This window comes from Sceloporus occidentalis, unplaced genomic scaffold, assembly GCF_023333645.1.
Source record: "Sceloporus occidentalis isolate IW3139 unplaced genomic scaffold, rSceOcc1.0.p SCAF_223, whole genome shotgun sequence".
Taxonomy (NCBI): domain Eukaryota; kingdom Metazoa; phylum Chordata; class Lepidosauria; order Squamata; family Phrynosomatidae; genus Sceloporus; species Sceloporus occidentalis.
Genome location: NW_028317203.1, coordinates 1,078,938 through 1,094,183, shown reverse-complemented (window position 1 = coordinate 1,094,183; position 15,246 = coordinate 1,078,938). Strand labels below are relative to the sequence as shown.

The following is a 15,246-nucleotide window of genomic DNA, read 5'->3' as shown; positions in this document are numbered from 1 at the left end:
CTCCTGGGTCCGGTGCCTGCTATTCGAATAGACAGGGCTCTTCCGACCCAGACCGGTCTGCTGTGACGCCCCTGGTCTCCGGTGCTCACACGTAAGGCATGCAGATCTCACGTTAAATTGACAGGCGGGTGTCGTGACGTCAGAGCTGCGTGGAGTAGAAGACTCTCTGCTGCCGCTGGAGCCGGGAGTTCAGTGCCGCTGCTGCCCTCCCGATGGCTACAGTCCGGGAGAAAGCGCTCGCGTTGAGTCTCTGTCCGACTTACAGCCCTCTGAGGGCTCCACCGGGTGAGTAGCCGGGGACACCGGGACGGGATCGCGGGTGATGGTTCTTTCAGCGGTGAGGCTTGGTGGGAGCTCCGCACTCGAGGATCTGCTGCAAGTGATCGGAGTTATGGCTTCATGGGAATTTGTGTGATTTATCAACCCAAATGTAACTCTATCGCCCAAAGCAATGTGTGCAGCAAATAGAATTTTTGGGGGGAGATTCGTCCAAAAAATGTTTATTTTCCATTTGAAGTGTTGTGGGGACTTGGCTCTCCATAACACTACCTGTCGGTAGAGCATTAACGTGCAGGTATGTGAGCTTAAACTGCACATTCCAGCTGATTTCCCACTTAAAGGGGCTTATTTCCTCAGTCATGCTATGTGGGGGGTCTGGGACTGGTCTGGTAGGTGTCGGGGGTCTGGGACTGGTCTGGTAGGTGTCGGGGGTCTGGGTCTGGTAGGTGTCGGGGGTCTGGGTCTGGTAGGTGTCGGGGGTCTGGGTCTGGTAGGTGTCGGGGGTCTGGGTCTGGTAGGTGTCGGGGGTCTGGGTCTGGTAGGTGTTGGGGGTCTGGGACTGGTCTGGTAGGTGTTTTGGACTGGTTAGGGACAGTACATTGTTTGGCTGAGTTGTCTAACCTGAGTAACCCTCCTAGGCAGATAACTATCATTCTTTGAGAATCTCTGCTCTATTGTGATTTACACACCTTGGAATTAGCATCCGCAGACCGTCCTTGACGTGTTATCTGATTGGTGTTTTGTAAATGAGCTCCTTATTATTCTGAGACACCCCTGTCGGTTTTTGTTTTTTATTTTGTTACTCTAACTGGAATTTATGGTTGTGAGTGTTCCTTTAATTACCCGGCTTAACTCTGGACTTGCTCAGCAGCTGATGACTATTTAATTATTTTCCGTCTCCAACTACTTACCTCCTCAGCTGACTTCACCTTATATCACTTACATGATTCTCCTAATCTCTTGAACCCTTCCTCCTGGGTCTGAAATTGGAATCTAGGTTTGTTTTTCTACCAAATATTTCCAGTTTTGGCAAATCCATAATTTTACGTTTGAGAAAAATATATTCTGTTTCGCTCCTGTTCTCTGCCAAGGAGATCAAAGCGGCGGCATTTAGAACAAACCTGCGCACCTGGGAAAACCAGAGTATTGTGACGTTTTGGGTGATAAATCCAGATAACCTTGTTTAAGGAATTGTTGCAATCTGAGGAATGTTAGCACACGGTTGAAGATTAGCAGGCAAGCGCAGGTTACATGAGAATACAGACAAGGACACAGGGTACCGAGGTATTTATTGCAATATCTGGATGTGACCTTGCAAGGTGTGGAAGTCCAATGTTCCTCCGTCTGTCACATTTATTGTGATTTAGTAATTCTTTGTACGGGAGTCGTTCCTCTAATTTCCGGGATCATGAGACTACATTTTCTTAGAGAGTAATTTTTTTATTTATTTTACATAAATTTCCAATGATACCAGTTCCAATATATTGATCTCCCAACAAATAATGGTATTTGTAAATAGTGTCTACTTGGTGTGAAGGGTTTTTGAGACTTGGCTCAACTGGAGTACTTTGTTTGTAACCTGGATCTATGGAACGCGTGCACTCTGGGCTGATATCTATGGGGTGTCTTTTATTTCTAAACAATTTGTTCCATTGAGTATGAGAGCAGCACTGTAACTCGATACTAAATCTTCTTACTGTCTCAACAGGTCCAAGCTTTGGTCCCAGGCCATTTAGAGCCACATACATCTGGAATAACATCATCCATGCTCTGCGTACTCAGGTTGAAGTGAAGCGGAGGAGGCATCGCTTAAAATACCATCATGACTGCTTCATTGGCTCCGATGCGGTGGATGTTGTGTTTGCCCACCTGGTGCAGCAGAAGTATTTTGGAGATGTGGATATCCCTCGCGCCAAAGTAGTGCGTGTGTGTCAAGCCCTTATGGATTGCAAAGTGTTTGAATCTGTGCTCTCGTGTTCTGTGTTCGTAAGGGACAAGAAAAGGACAGTGTTTGAAGACAGCAGCTGCAGCTTATACAGATTTATTAATGCGACTGATCTCAACGGAGGGCAAGCAGAAAATGGAAATGGTCGGTGTTCACCACAGAGCCAAACCAGGTCAGCTCCTAAGTTTTCATATTGGAGAGAATGGTTTCTCATCTGGGTGTCTGTTGCATGGGCTCTGTGGTCTCAAGATATGATCCTCTCTCATCTGGTCCTAGATGTGTCACTCTTGTTTAACATGAATCCTGTTGCATCAAACCCTGTGTATGTAGGATAGATGGATATGACAGAGAAAATTTGGCACTATCGCTTCCTCTACTTATGATTTATTTAGATTATCTATCTACAAGACAGTGGTGGGATTCTAATACATGTTTTGAATAGTTTAGGTAGTGTAAAAGCCCTGCCACTGCCAAGTCTTGGTGTTCACACAGAAGTACAAAAATGAATAGTTCCATGGTGTAGGACACAAGGTTGGATGTCCTTGAAAAGTCAAGGGAGTCTATACAGTGCAAGAAGGAGGCTTGAATGGTTTATTACCTAATCTGGTATTCACTGATACATCGACTGCTTCACGGTATAATTTCAGCATAATGAAAGGACACCCCAGGAGGCTTCTCCAGCAAGGGAGGTTCAGCTGGCTCTGTATAACACCTAATGAGATTCCTTGAAGTCCTCTAATGGCTTTAACAAATGAAAGGGTTAAGGACTGCAGCAGGCTGGTAGATAAGTGGCTCAGCCTCCAAGCAAAAGGCTTGGATGCTAGTACAGAGAAGGAATTTAATGGCTATCCTAATTATAAGACAACACCAAGGACTGATTAAGAGTCTTTATATCAGGAACAATGGGCTGACTAGACGGGTTAAATGGTTCTTATCTGCTGTGAAATTCTATGTTTCTGCTGGTGGTTGAGGTTGCCCAACTGGGTGACCTGCGTCAATGGGCCAGTTACATGGGGTACTCCTCTCCAACTAACCCATTTACAGAATGCCTAGTGTGCTGTACCTGTGCATCTTGATGTCGGTGACAGGTAGAAAGGACAGCTGGCACAGAGGTGGGTGATGGGGCACTGTCCTGGGTCAGTTTCTAGCGCTGTGTATGGGTTCTAAGTGTCATTTTAATAATCCAAGGGTGGAATCTGTATGCACTTCACTAAATGCTTTTTGACTACTCAGAACTTTGGTGAAACATTGCCGCCAGCAGACTAATATCTTTCTCTTCTAAAACACAAGGCTGTATATGTGCTTTGCTCTTGTTTTTTTGTTTTTGTTTTTAGGTCAGAATAAGTCCTATGAGTACAAAGTGACTTCCTTAAACTAGATTGTGTGCCTGTTTCTGTGTAAATATTTTATGCTCTCTTTCCTGTAAGTCTGCACAAAGAGCAATGGGTTCCATGCTGGCTTTTACCAGGTTGACAAACTAATTCCATTTAGAGGACAACCTGACGAGGGTTCAGTTCCTTTCATTATAACCCATCTAGAGATGTGGAAGCTACATAGGATAGCTCAACCCGAGGAGCAAAAAAACGGGTTACCTTTTGTTTAGAAAGAGTAGTTTGACTGTTATCGGTATGATTGCTCCTCCTCTACAGTCTCTACCTGCTGAAAGGAACTTTTACAGGGTTTAGATGATTGCTCCTGGTTTGTGAGGGTTGTTCCAGAAACAGCTGTTGAAAACATACTTTTTTTATTTTTTTTTTATTTTTTTTTACAAGTGTCTCAGCAATACAATAGTGTATGTTGGGCTAGCTTTCTCGTCTACAATATTTAAAACGTGTCTGCATGCTAGCAATGGATGACTCTTCATCTAAGAGCTAAGAGGTGGCAGGGCATGATCGCACCTGCATTAACGATTTAAAAAAAAATAAAAAAATAAAATCTGTTGTGACATGGAAGAGCAAGGTCCATTGAATTGGCAGGTAGCCTCTATTGTATGCTTCTGAACTGTGCCAAAGTAGACACAGGCATGCTTTATAGATGGCTTACTTGATTTGATCTGCACATTGTCCTAAAATTGTGCATTATGGGTATCTAGTAGGTGATAAACATCTTAATTGTAAAGAGAACAGTTTGTTTTATTAAATGCTTCTTTAATATATTGTAGGATTGTTGTGCTAATCTTTGAAGTCTTGCCAACTCTATCTGCTGCACAACCCCAAAAGGCATTGCTAAAGTCCCCTACAGCGCCTTGTCAGCTCTCTGGCTGTATATGCCCCTCAGGGGTCTATAGTCTGCTGGTGGCCATGTTATTGGAACATATACACATTCATGCTCACACACTTACACTCACTACTCCCTCCCTTACATAGCTGGCTGCAGCTTTCTGTCTGGTGCTCGCAGCTTTACGTTACATGACCGCTCTGCGTTTGATTCTCTGGGCTGGTCCAAAATTGTTTGCAAAGAGCTAGGTTGTAATTTTAATGTCTTGTCTCAGAGAAATCGGTTATCCTCCTGAAAGCAGTGAGAAACCACTTTTTCTTGGGTTTAAGTCTTTATCTGGTTGTCCCTTTTTTAGATGATAAAACCTAATCTACTTTTTGTATTTTTTTTATTTTTGTTTTTTTTTCCTGCTCTTTTGTACCCTGCATAACATTCAGTGTCTCCCTTCCTCTGACAGACACGAACAGGCAGGATTTCAGGCTGTCTCCTTCCAGTCACACAATTTGGAAGATCTCTGGAGTAACTTGAGTTTGACGCCCGCAGATCCCGCGCACCTAAATCTCTCTGCAGATCTACCTCCCAAAAGTAAGCAGTTACCTGAAAATCAAATGTATTCTTATTGCAGGTCAGTTGATCTTGGACAGGCTGCTTTCACACTCTACCTCCTGATATTATATATTAGCCTGGAAAAACTTCAATTGCGACTGAGCACCATGGGAGTTGTCACAAAATGTTATAAATTAGAGCATGTGCTTCATGTAGTGACAGTTAAGTGTTAATGTGCTGGTTAAATGAAGAATTTAAAGAACCCTAAATATTTGCCCCCAGGCATGTCTCTTGCCAGTTCAGGAACAAATAGACCCATTGAACAGGACCCAGTTATTCGACTGTTCAACTGTCATTGTTACATTCATTATAAAGTATGACAACCTCGTTAAGCCACTGAATGGGCTTCTTATATTGAATATAACTTCAATTATGGACTTGTTTTGGCTTTAGCATTTGCGCAAAGAAATATTGAAAGTCTAATGGCACAATGTAATTGTCTTTGTGCCAACTTAACCCACCCCCTCCCATCAGAGAGCCTTATTGTAAAATATCTTCTAGCGTTTGGCTTACAATGTCCCTTATTCGTAGTAGCTGCTCCCTCGGACCCCGCTCTTGTATTTTAAATTTTAATGGTCTTTCAAAGCTAAGGATTTTCTGTTTAAAGGTGTAATTATTCAAGCTCAATTTTTGCATCTTGCTTTGAATAGTTATATTTCGATAATTGATATACAGAAGTAACGCGCCCGATGTGTGCTACAATTTAATCTGTCCGTGTTGGGAACCTCCGCTGTTCCTGCTGTGTTCTGGAACCTTTATGCTTCTTTCCTGTCTAGTTCTCGCTGAAGTCTGGCAGGAGCAGACGATACGGCGGCTTCTGCAGCTCGTGGATCTCCCTCTCTTGGATTCTTTATTAGAAAGCACTCCGCTGACTCACAAGGCCCAGCAAGCAAAGAGTGATGAGCTCCTAATCACAGCACACTATCTAGACCGAGAGGTCCTCAAGGCTTTCAGTGACTCTCAGTACGTGGCCTTCAATGGAAGATCCTGACCTTTTTATATTTGTCTAGTAAAACATGAAGTTCTTTGTGCAAAACAATACTTCCTTTGTGTAGTATACTTACTATAAGGTTACTTTATTGTGGATCAGACCAGGCAGCTTGGTTAAAAAGTCTAGCCTGCCTGTTTTTTGTTTTCTTTACTGTAGGTTGGTCCAATATATCTACCATGCTCTTCAGATTTCTGTGCAGTTAAAACTCAGTCTGCTTGCGTGTTGCCCTTCTCTGACCAGAGCTGTTTGTTATTTATAATGGGTCCTGGGCAAGCAAAGGAAATTGCTTACTTTAACCTAAAAGCTGAAGACAGCCTAAGGGACCACTGGACCATGAGCCCAGGGCTGTTGCCCGTTTTGCATCGCTTTAAAGACCGCGGAGTCTCTAGCTTTGTGTCCTGGCAGAGAATTAGATGTTTAATGTTTTTTACACCTGGAATTAAATTATGCCTTATACAGATATTCTGCAGGATCTCTGCTCTTTAGCAAAATGGCTATCCTGAGTTTATGATCTGTCTGCAAATGTGTGGGGTTTTTTTTTTTTTTGCCCAGGGCAGATGAGTGGGTCTCGGCTGCTGTTGACTGCTTGGAATTCCTGCCTGATCACATGGTGGTGGACGTGAGCAGGACCCTACCTGAACAGCACGATAAGGATGGGAAATGGAAGCTATGTTTGTTTGAGACTATCAGCAAATACTACAACCAAATCAGGGATCCTCTGGTAACAAACCAGTTTTTTGACATCCACACAGGGATCGCTGAACTCCTGGGTAAGAAGGATGACCTGGTGCGATGTCTCACAGGTGGCTGATCTTTATCCCACCGCAGGTTTTAATGCGGTTTTTGCCTTCTACTGTCCTGGTGTACATGATTATTGGTGTCTAGATGTGAGGCTACATGCTTCGTACTAAATGTTGAAAGCTAAGTGACTTGTTTCTTCCTAGTGAATGGAAAGACTGAACAAGCTCTAGAGGCCACACAACTGTGCTTAAAGCTTCTCGGTTCTCAAAATCGTGAAGAGTTCAGACGGCTTCTGTATTTTATGGCTGTAGCTGCGGAACCTACAGAGTTTAGATTACAGGATGAGGTAAGAGTTCTCTCTTTTTTTTTTTTTTTTTATTTTTTTTTTCAAAGGTTGTTCAAAATCTACTATCTCTTGTAGTAACGCCAGGTGTTAAACCAGCTGACGCCGTTTTTTTATGCAATGGGAATGAGATAAGCTCCATAGTGTCTTACCCAACCTGTAAAATTATTCTCAAATATTAGAAATTGGTTTCACTTTGATCGGATTACCTCTGTAATTGACAACTGACTTTTTTTGTTTTTGGTTGTTTTAACATAATAAACAAAGCATTTCTTCGAGAATGACTATTTAACAATGACCCAAATATAATCCTGATTATAGTAACTCTGTCGTAGAATTTTGTCCTTGACCTTTTGAATCCTTTTTCTAGAGTGAAAATCGCATGGCTGTGAAAAGGATGTTCTCTAGAGCCATTGTCAACCATAAGCATATATCCAAAGGAAAAGCTGATCTAATGGTATTGTTCCTCATGGACCATCACAAAGATGTCTTCAAGGTAACACAAGACCCTCCAAGTAGTCTATAAGAGCATAGAATGTTCTAAGTATTTAATTCTATCCAATCTGAAACTTATTTTGTAGACTGGGCTTTAACAATCTTCTGTTGTTGTGAAGGACACGTCGGTTATTTTTGTTTGGTTTTTATGAAACTGTAAACTGTTTTCTAGCAGTCTAAAGTCATCATGAATGTGGGTTCTGTACAGTTTGTTTGTTTTAAGTAGTCCAAATGGCTTGTACTGTGTTTGTATATAATTTGACCTGTTATTAACTGTTCCATTTTAGATTCCTGGGACACTGCACAAGATGGTCAGCGATAAACTGGTGGCCATTCAACAAGGAAAAGATCCTGACAAAGACACAGGTGAGTAGTTCTTCATCTGTGCCACTATGTGTTTGTGTGTCCACCTCATCCTCTCCATAGCAGAACCACCATTGACCTGCAGATACACCTAAAAATATATTATATCTTTTTTATTTAATGTTAATTTGCATAGTTGAAATGTCTCAATGTGTCACGTCCCCAGGCTACACATTCTGCCAGAGGCTGGACAAAAGTGAGGTTGATTCAGCTGTACGGAACAACACAAAGAGTGAACTTTGGACATTGCTGAAAACGATACACGAGAACGTCAAACTTTCTCCTAAAGAAAAGAAAAGGCTACTGGGTCAGTTCTATAAAAGCCACCCAGATATCTTCATCCAGTATTTTGGAGACAAAGTGACAACTGTTTACACGTAACACTGCATTATAGATAATTGTACATATTTAATATAAATGTGTGTAGATATTACACCCCCCCCCCTTTTTTTGCATGTTAATAATAAAAAGAAAAAAGTACAACATTTGTGATTGTTTTAAAATTGATGGCCCCACCAGAGCATCAATCTTGGATGCGTGAACCCGCAAAGGGATTATGAGGGGTTTTTTTTCTCTGAAACAGATCATGAGGTTGCTAAGGTTCAAAATAGTTAAGATAACGCTTGGTAACTGTCCTCTGAATGTTAACGACCTCCTTCATTAAGTATATTCTTATAACAGATTGTCTCTATGCACTTGCTAGCCCTTTTGCATCTCCTAAATACTGTATATGACCACAAACTAGGAAAGTTAATGTAGATGGCAGCCAATATTTTTGCGTATTTTTAGATTTCTGATGAGTGTGGATTTGCCGTCTGATTTTTGGCGAGCCTGTAAATATTTATGAAGCACTGAAAATCTTTAGTAATCCTCCAGGCTCACGGTTTAGGTGGAGCTGTACTAACCTGTTTATTTTTTTTTTTTTTTTTACTCCTGTGCCTTAATTGTTTAATAACTTTAGTGGAGACTGTGCTTTTTGAGTAATGATGGTGATAAAATCATTGGTGTAATCCATTGATGACAGCACGGTATCTACAGGTTTATTGGGTGTTTGCAGACTCTCTTGTTTTGGTTACTCAGGAATGCTTCCCTCTTGAAGACTTGAGACACTATAACCTTTTTACTAGGGTGTTTCAGCAACTTTTTTACCTCCTTAAGTGTGGTTGTACCACCACCAGACATAATGCCTTATGTCTGGTGAGGGTTGTTCAACTTTTTTGGCTATATCATAATCAGTCTGGGAACCTGCAGTGTTTTTTTTTTCTGTCCTACATTAATGGTAGGTGGTATGGTGGACTTCATGTTGACCTGGAGGTGTGCAGTCGGTAGTATGGAGGTGCTGCACAGGGCTGGAGATCTAGCTTGCAATAAGCAGATGAAGTCCAGAGTAAGAAGGGAAGTCTCATCAAACCTAGTGGAGAGCAACATTCAGAAAAGCTAGTAATTCAGTTGCTGTTAAGTTTGTTTTATTTATTTTTTGTGGCATCAAACCATTTCACCATTAACCTACACAGTGAAGAAACAGAGTTTTTATTACATAAAACTATATTGTTCTAGATTCTATACTAAGTCCTTTTTATGAGCAAATACGTTGTGTGTGTGTGTGTGTGTGTGTGTGTATATAATGTATATGTGTGTGTGTGTATATATATATGTGTATATATATATATATATGTGTATATATATATATATACATACACCAAATTGTCCCTCGCTTGGAATCTTGAGACATAGATTCCCACTTTTTGTGACCATCTGTGGGCAGACTTGTACAAGTAGCTACGATGTTGCCTACAATGTAACGTTGATGAAGTGGCATGGCTTCATTGGCTATTATGTGAAGGCATAGCTTTGGCCCATCTGGCTGCATACAGCGCAACCTAAACTTCTTCAAGCACGTTCCAAAAGACTTGGGTTCATCTCACGTGTCGAACAAGCCACAGCTATGACTAAATAGATCAGTGAGTGAGAACTTAAAGATGAGACATTGAATATATAATGCTAGCCATGGCACCTTTGCACGCAGATCTCTGCTTTAGTGAATAAGCTAAATAATTACACTGATGACCAAAAACAAACCCCCCCCCCCCCACAATGAGTGGTTATGGTAATAGCAGAGACATGTTAGGAGTTTATTACTTCTAACTTCAATTGATATTTTAGAACAACTTGCAAATGTTTCCCTATAAATGTCCACACTGGCCATTCAGACGTATCCCATGCGGATCATTAAGAGGTCATGGTCTAAAGCTAGAGCGTGTGAGGTTTAGGTGTAATGTATGGAAGAGGGTGGTAGATAAATAGGCGCCTGTTCTATCAGAAGGTTCTTATCTGCCATCAAATTCTATATTACTAGAAGCGTTGAATGTTTCCCTGGGTGAAAGTTTGAATGTGTGTTTGGTTTGAGTTGACATCCTGCCCATTAGAATCATTTTAATGATCCTCCGGGTTTTTATTTATTTTTTTTAACCTGCTTTTTCCCGTTTCAAGAGTTATGTCCCTGGTAGGTCCTAAAACAAAATTCCATCCAAAATAATTTTTTCGATGATTTAGACCTAAAAATAAATAAATAAATCTTGATCTAGTTGACGGGTCCACCAGCAGCTAGTCTTTATAAACGAAACCGACCTGTAGCGTAATGACATTTGACAAAAGGGCCAGGAATGTTGTCACGCGGGAAGCTGACCTTTTATCTCGCTAAACAAACACAAGAAAGGAATGTCTGGTGTATACAGTAAATTACACGAGAATTTTCAAAGTGTGTGAAGGTGGAACATTTTTACAGTATATTCATCCCCTCTCTATCTTTTATAAAAAAAACTTTTAAATACTTTACGTGATTTTAATAACAATATAAGGCCTCCATGATAAGAAAATGTCCCAAAGATGCTATTGTAGACGGTTTTGAGGATTGTTTTGTGGTGTTGGCGCCGGCACGATGGTTCAAAAGATAAAGGAAAGAGTTGATTCCAATGGCCGTGGCTGGGAGTGCTGTGGGTGCGAAATCTATGGAGAGAATAAACGTTTTGCGTTTTTCCACAAAAATAACTTGCCGCCATGGTAACGTTTTGCGCAGGGTCTACTTTACCAGGCCCGGTCTGGCGGCTCGAAATGCCCGGCTACACGCTACGTTCACAGTCCGGCCCTGTGCCTTACGCTCATGTAACAGATATTGGTTACACCGCAAGCCTCCATATTTTCCTTCAAGGCAATTGTTTTGGGTTTTAGTTGCTAAAACATTTCATTTTCCAAGGTAATGGACCATTCGTTACCATGGCATTTAAGGGAATAGCGATAAATGACCTTATACAATAAAGTTCCTGACACGATACAAACCGAACAGGGGAGGAATAAAACTTAACTTCTAACCCTGGCTGGGGACCAGAAGCTATTTATGAAAACAATAGGGGGAATTGTTTTTTCTTTTTCATCTCAATTTATCAGGGAAAACTACTACCCAAGCATTTGTGTTATACATACAGTATCTAATACATATATAATAAAAGCACACATATACCGGTGTATAAATATTGGTCTCCTCTAGGTTCAGTGTATTAGCAAAAATATTTTCTATCTACTTTACATATATTTATTACATTTTGATGTAAGCACTGGGGCCCTCCGCACTTTGTCTTTTTATATGTATATATTCATTTTATCTAAACTCATCGTACAGTGCCGTAGAATCTGTCATAGAAACACAGAATTTGACGGCAATTCAACCCGTCTAGTCTGCCTATTTTACTTGATGTAACGACTCAAACCATAATCGGTAGTTGGTCTTGTCTTAGGTTTAGGTGCCGTATGCCTATCCCATGCGTGTTTAAACTTCCTTAGCCTTTACCACTTCTGCTGGGAGGCTGTTCTATTAATAAATAAAACTAATACAAATAATATATAAATACAATGTAGTAATATCATTCCTGTATCCTCCAGAGCCTCTCATAATAGGGCACGTCACCCTATTATTTTATCAGATCCTACGGTATAAATGCGCAATATCCAAATAGTAATGAGATGGGTCCTGGAATATGCAGGACTGAATCCTTTTAGGTCCAATGATACCTGGTTTCTTTAAACTATGATTTTTACAAAATGTATTCCTTTAAGAAAAAATAATTTATTGCAACCAAAACCAAATAGTTATTGAATTTCCCGAGAGACTTGGACAGGTCGAGAATATAGAAGAAATTGATCGAAATAAGAAAAAATATGCGACAGTAAAAAAAACAAAAAACGTCAAATGTTCATGAAAAAAATAAAAAAAAAATGCTGGCTACAGCCAATCAGAAGCACTCTCTCATTACAGCACCCGGCCTGTAAGGATGTCTTTGTCATGTTGGTGTGCGCAGTGTGCCTTTGAACTACATTTCCCAGCATGCCACAGCTTTGCTTCCGTAAATACAGCCTGCGGCAACCCTGAGAAGGGCTGCTCCCTGACGGCTCTGACTTGCAGCATCTCCCTGCTTTAAAATTCCATTTAAGCTTCGAACGCGTGTTTACCGGGGCTGCGGGGGGCGAGAGAATGACAATGTGCGGCTAGACGGACGAGCCCGCGTAATTAGACCCCACTCATCTGGCCTGTCCTCGCTTCGGCTGCCTCCTCGGTGAGTAATATTTGTTATCCTAGTAACAGTTTTTTTCACTGAGCAGGACACAAAAGTTCCTACGGTAGGCCCCAAATCTTAAATAATAATTATCTCGTGCACTTCGCTGCCGAATCCCAAATTAATTTGACGTACAATTTATACAATATTTATTATTAAATATTTTTGTTTATTTAGCAACATTTTATTTTATTTACAAATAAGTAAAATAATAAACGGTATAAAGTAGTAAAATAAAATGACTTTGCGTTTGTTTTACAAAAATAAAACATTGGACAGCTGAACAATCAAAATGTAATTTTAATTTAAAACAATTAACACTTTGTTTTCCATTAAACACGACATGCGGGAGGTAAGTAGAACCAGGCCTTTCTAGAATTATTTTTGAATGTTTTACTTGGCACAAGTCTTTCTTTGCGTTGATAAATTCCTTGGTGTTCAGGAGCCACCCATAATGATGTTTAAAATGTACATTTTTATGATGGTTTTTCATTGATGTAGAAGCAGGAAGAGTGCTTTCAGGGAAAATGTACAAAATGGTTGTGCTAAAGTGGTGGACGCATGGAATGACCATCCTGCAGAAGTACTATATGGAGAATTTTGAATCCAGCAGCCCTGATCTGTTGCTGGAGCGGCATGTTGGGTTGAGTGCCTGGCTCTGTCTCGGCCTGGTATTCACTAACACAGAAGTTTGCATGAGTTTCTGTTTCAACTCTGGGATATCCTTGTATAAAAAAGATCCAAACCCAATAGGCTTCTCCTGCAAGAAGGGCCGAATCGCACAGTAATGTCTCGTTAGTGAATGTTTCTGGAATTTATAACTAGGGATGGAGTTGACCCGAGGAGGAACACTTGTCTCTTTTGATTAACCTACCTGCTAATGAAATTGTGGTATGTGTATATAGAAATATATATGGGGCTTCTATGATGGAGCGACCATGTGACGTGACCTTCCAGTGCTCCATCATAGAAGCCCCGGCGGAAGTGATGGGAGCAGCAGAGGTTGTCTATGTGAATCGCCCAGACATCCACCGGCTGCCCCCACTAGACACCAGGGAGTCTGGAGATGCCTTGGTAAGTCTGGGGGGGAGCAGAGTGGTATAAGGCATATCAGGCAGGCAGAGTGGCATAACGGGGGGTATAAGTCTTATCTGGGGGACAAAGTGGCAATCATGGGGGCAGATGTGCATAACTCGGGGACAGAGTGGCAAATAAAAGGATATGGAAACAAGAAATACATTTTTCTCAATCCATAGTTTTTTTTAAATATGAAAAAATAGTTTACATGTGAATTAATATTTACTAGTAAACTTTTTTTCCTATAAGGTAGCCTTATATTCAGGCATTTTATTTTTTTTCTAAATTAATATTCAAATTTTTTTTTTGGGGGGGGGGTTGTGACCGTGGCAATTGTCAGGCAATCATAGCCCAGTTGCTGCACTCTAATTGGAGGCTCTTCAGACGACTCTAATGGACGGTGCCCACTGAATTCGCAAGGTGCCGTACAAAAATGGAGAGGGCTGAGGGGACAAGAAGATTAGGACAAGGAAAGAGAAACACAATATTTTAATGAAGGGCTAATACACTAATTCAAGTGTTAAGTCTGGATGTTATTTTCTCATTCATAGTTAATTGTAGTCTAGTTACAAATAATTATTAGAATATCTAATCCCCAGACATCTTCATAATTCTAATTAACACTAAGTAAATCTAAATGACTAAATTGAGAAACTTTTGCTTTACTGTAGAGGTTGAAGGATACATGGAATATCTTAAACTCATATATACATATGTGGTGGGAATAAGACTATGATGACAATGACCCAGTAGGCTTTGTGGTTCTACAGATGACGGCCAAGAAAACTAGATGAGATGTTCTGTCTGTGCAAGATCCAGGCATTTAGTACAAATATAATATTTGTAATGTGATAATAGCCCTGCTCTTTTATGCATTTCCGCCATACAGAAATGCGTAAGTGCTGCATCTGATAGAGGTGCCTTCTAGAATTCCTAAGTGAAAACGTGTTACAGAATTGGAGGTGGCCCAAAAATTTAAACCATAAATCTCGTACGATCTACGCACCTCATTTCCCCCTTGACTTTTCTCCTAGATCAATATTGTATACTCCTCTACTAGTCAATGACCCTTGGTTGAGAGATGGGGTGGGATCCAGTACATCATGTGTGGTTTAAGGCCTCTCTTATATTAATCTAGTTCAGGAATTATAATGTTGATTCTTTAAATAATTCCACCAGGATTTTTTTTCTATTGACCTATACCCACACTCCTGTAGGAAACACACATATCTTGATGACAACATGAAAAAAATCTTCTAACATGTTACACGCTCTCCCTCCGTGTCCTTCCGTGAGGTCATTTGAACATTTGTAGAGCACGTAAGCAAACATGTCTTTGGAACGCATCTTATGTTTTTCTATTTAAAGTCACCAAAGTGGAAGACATTTCTTAAATTATTAAGCAGCTGCCAGGAATAGCTGATACGTTCCATACAAGTGCTTTCCATTAATTGTATTAATGCACATTAAGCCCATCAGTGCTACTCCTGCTTGGGCAAAATAGTCCTATTTCAGAAATTGCATGTTTCAGACAGTCTGGAGTCTCAAGTGAAACTCACATAATAGAAAAGTGATTTTAGGT

The 15,246-nt window shown here is 40.6% G+C and overlaps 1 protein-coding gene across 1 annotated transcript; it reads left to right on the top strand.

The window, feature by feature from the left end:
• Nucleotides 1-212: 212 nt before the first annotated feature.
• On the top strand, nt 213-8,361 carry LOC149276961 (DEP domain-containing protein 7-like). The gene is made up of 9 exons (XM_089503230.1): nt 213-285; nt 1,988-2,408; nt 4,899-5,026; nt 5,824-6,010; nt 6,591-6,808; nt 6,983-7,125; nt 7,493-7,618; nt 7,905-7,983; nt 8,147-8,361. The coding sequence occupies exons 1-9, from the start codon at nt 213-215 to the stop codon at nt 8,359-8,361; spliced, it is 1,590 nt and encodes a 529-aa protein (XP_089359356.1).
• Nucleotides 8,362-15,246: the final 6,885 nt, after the last annotated feature.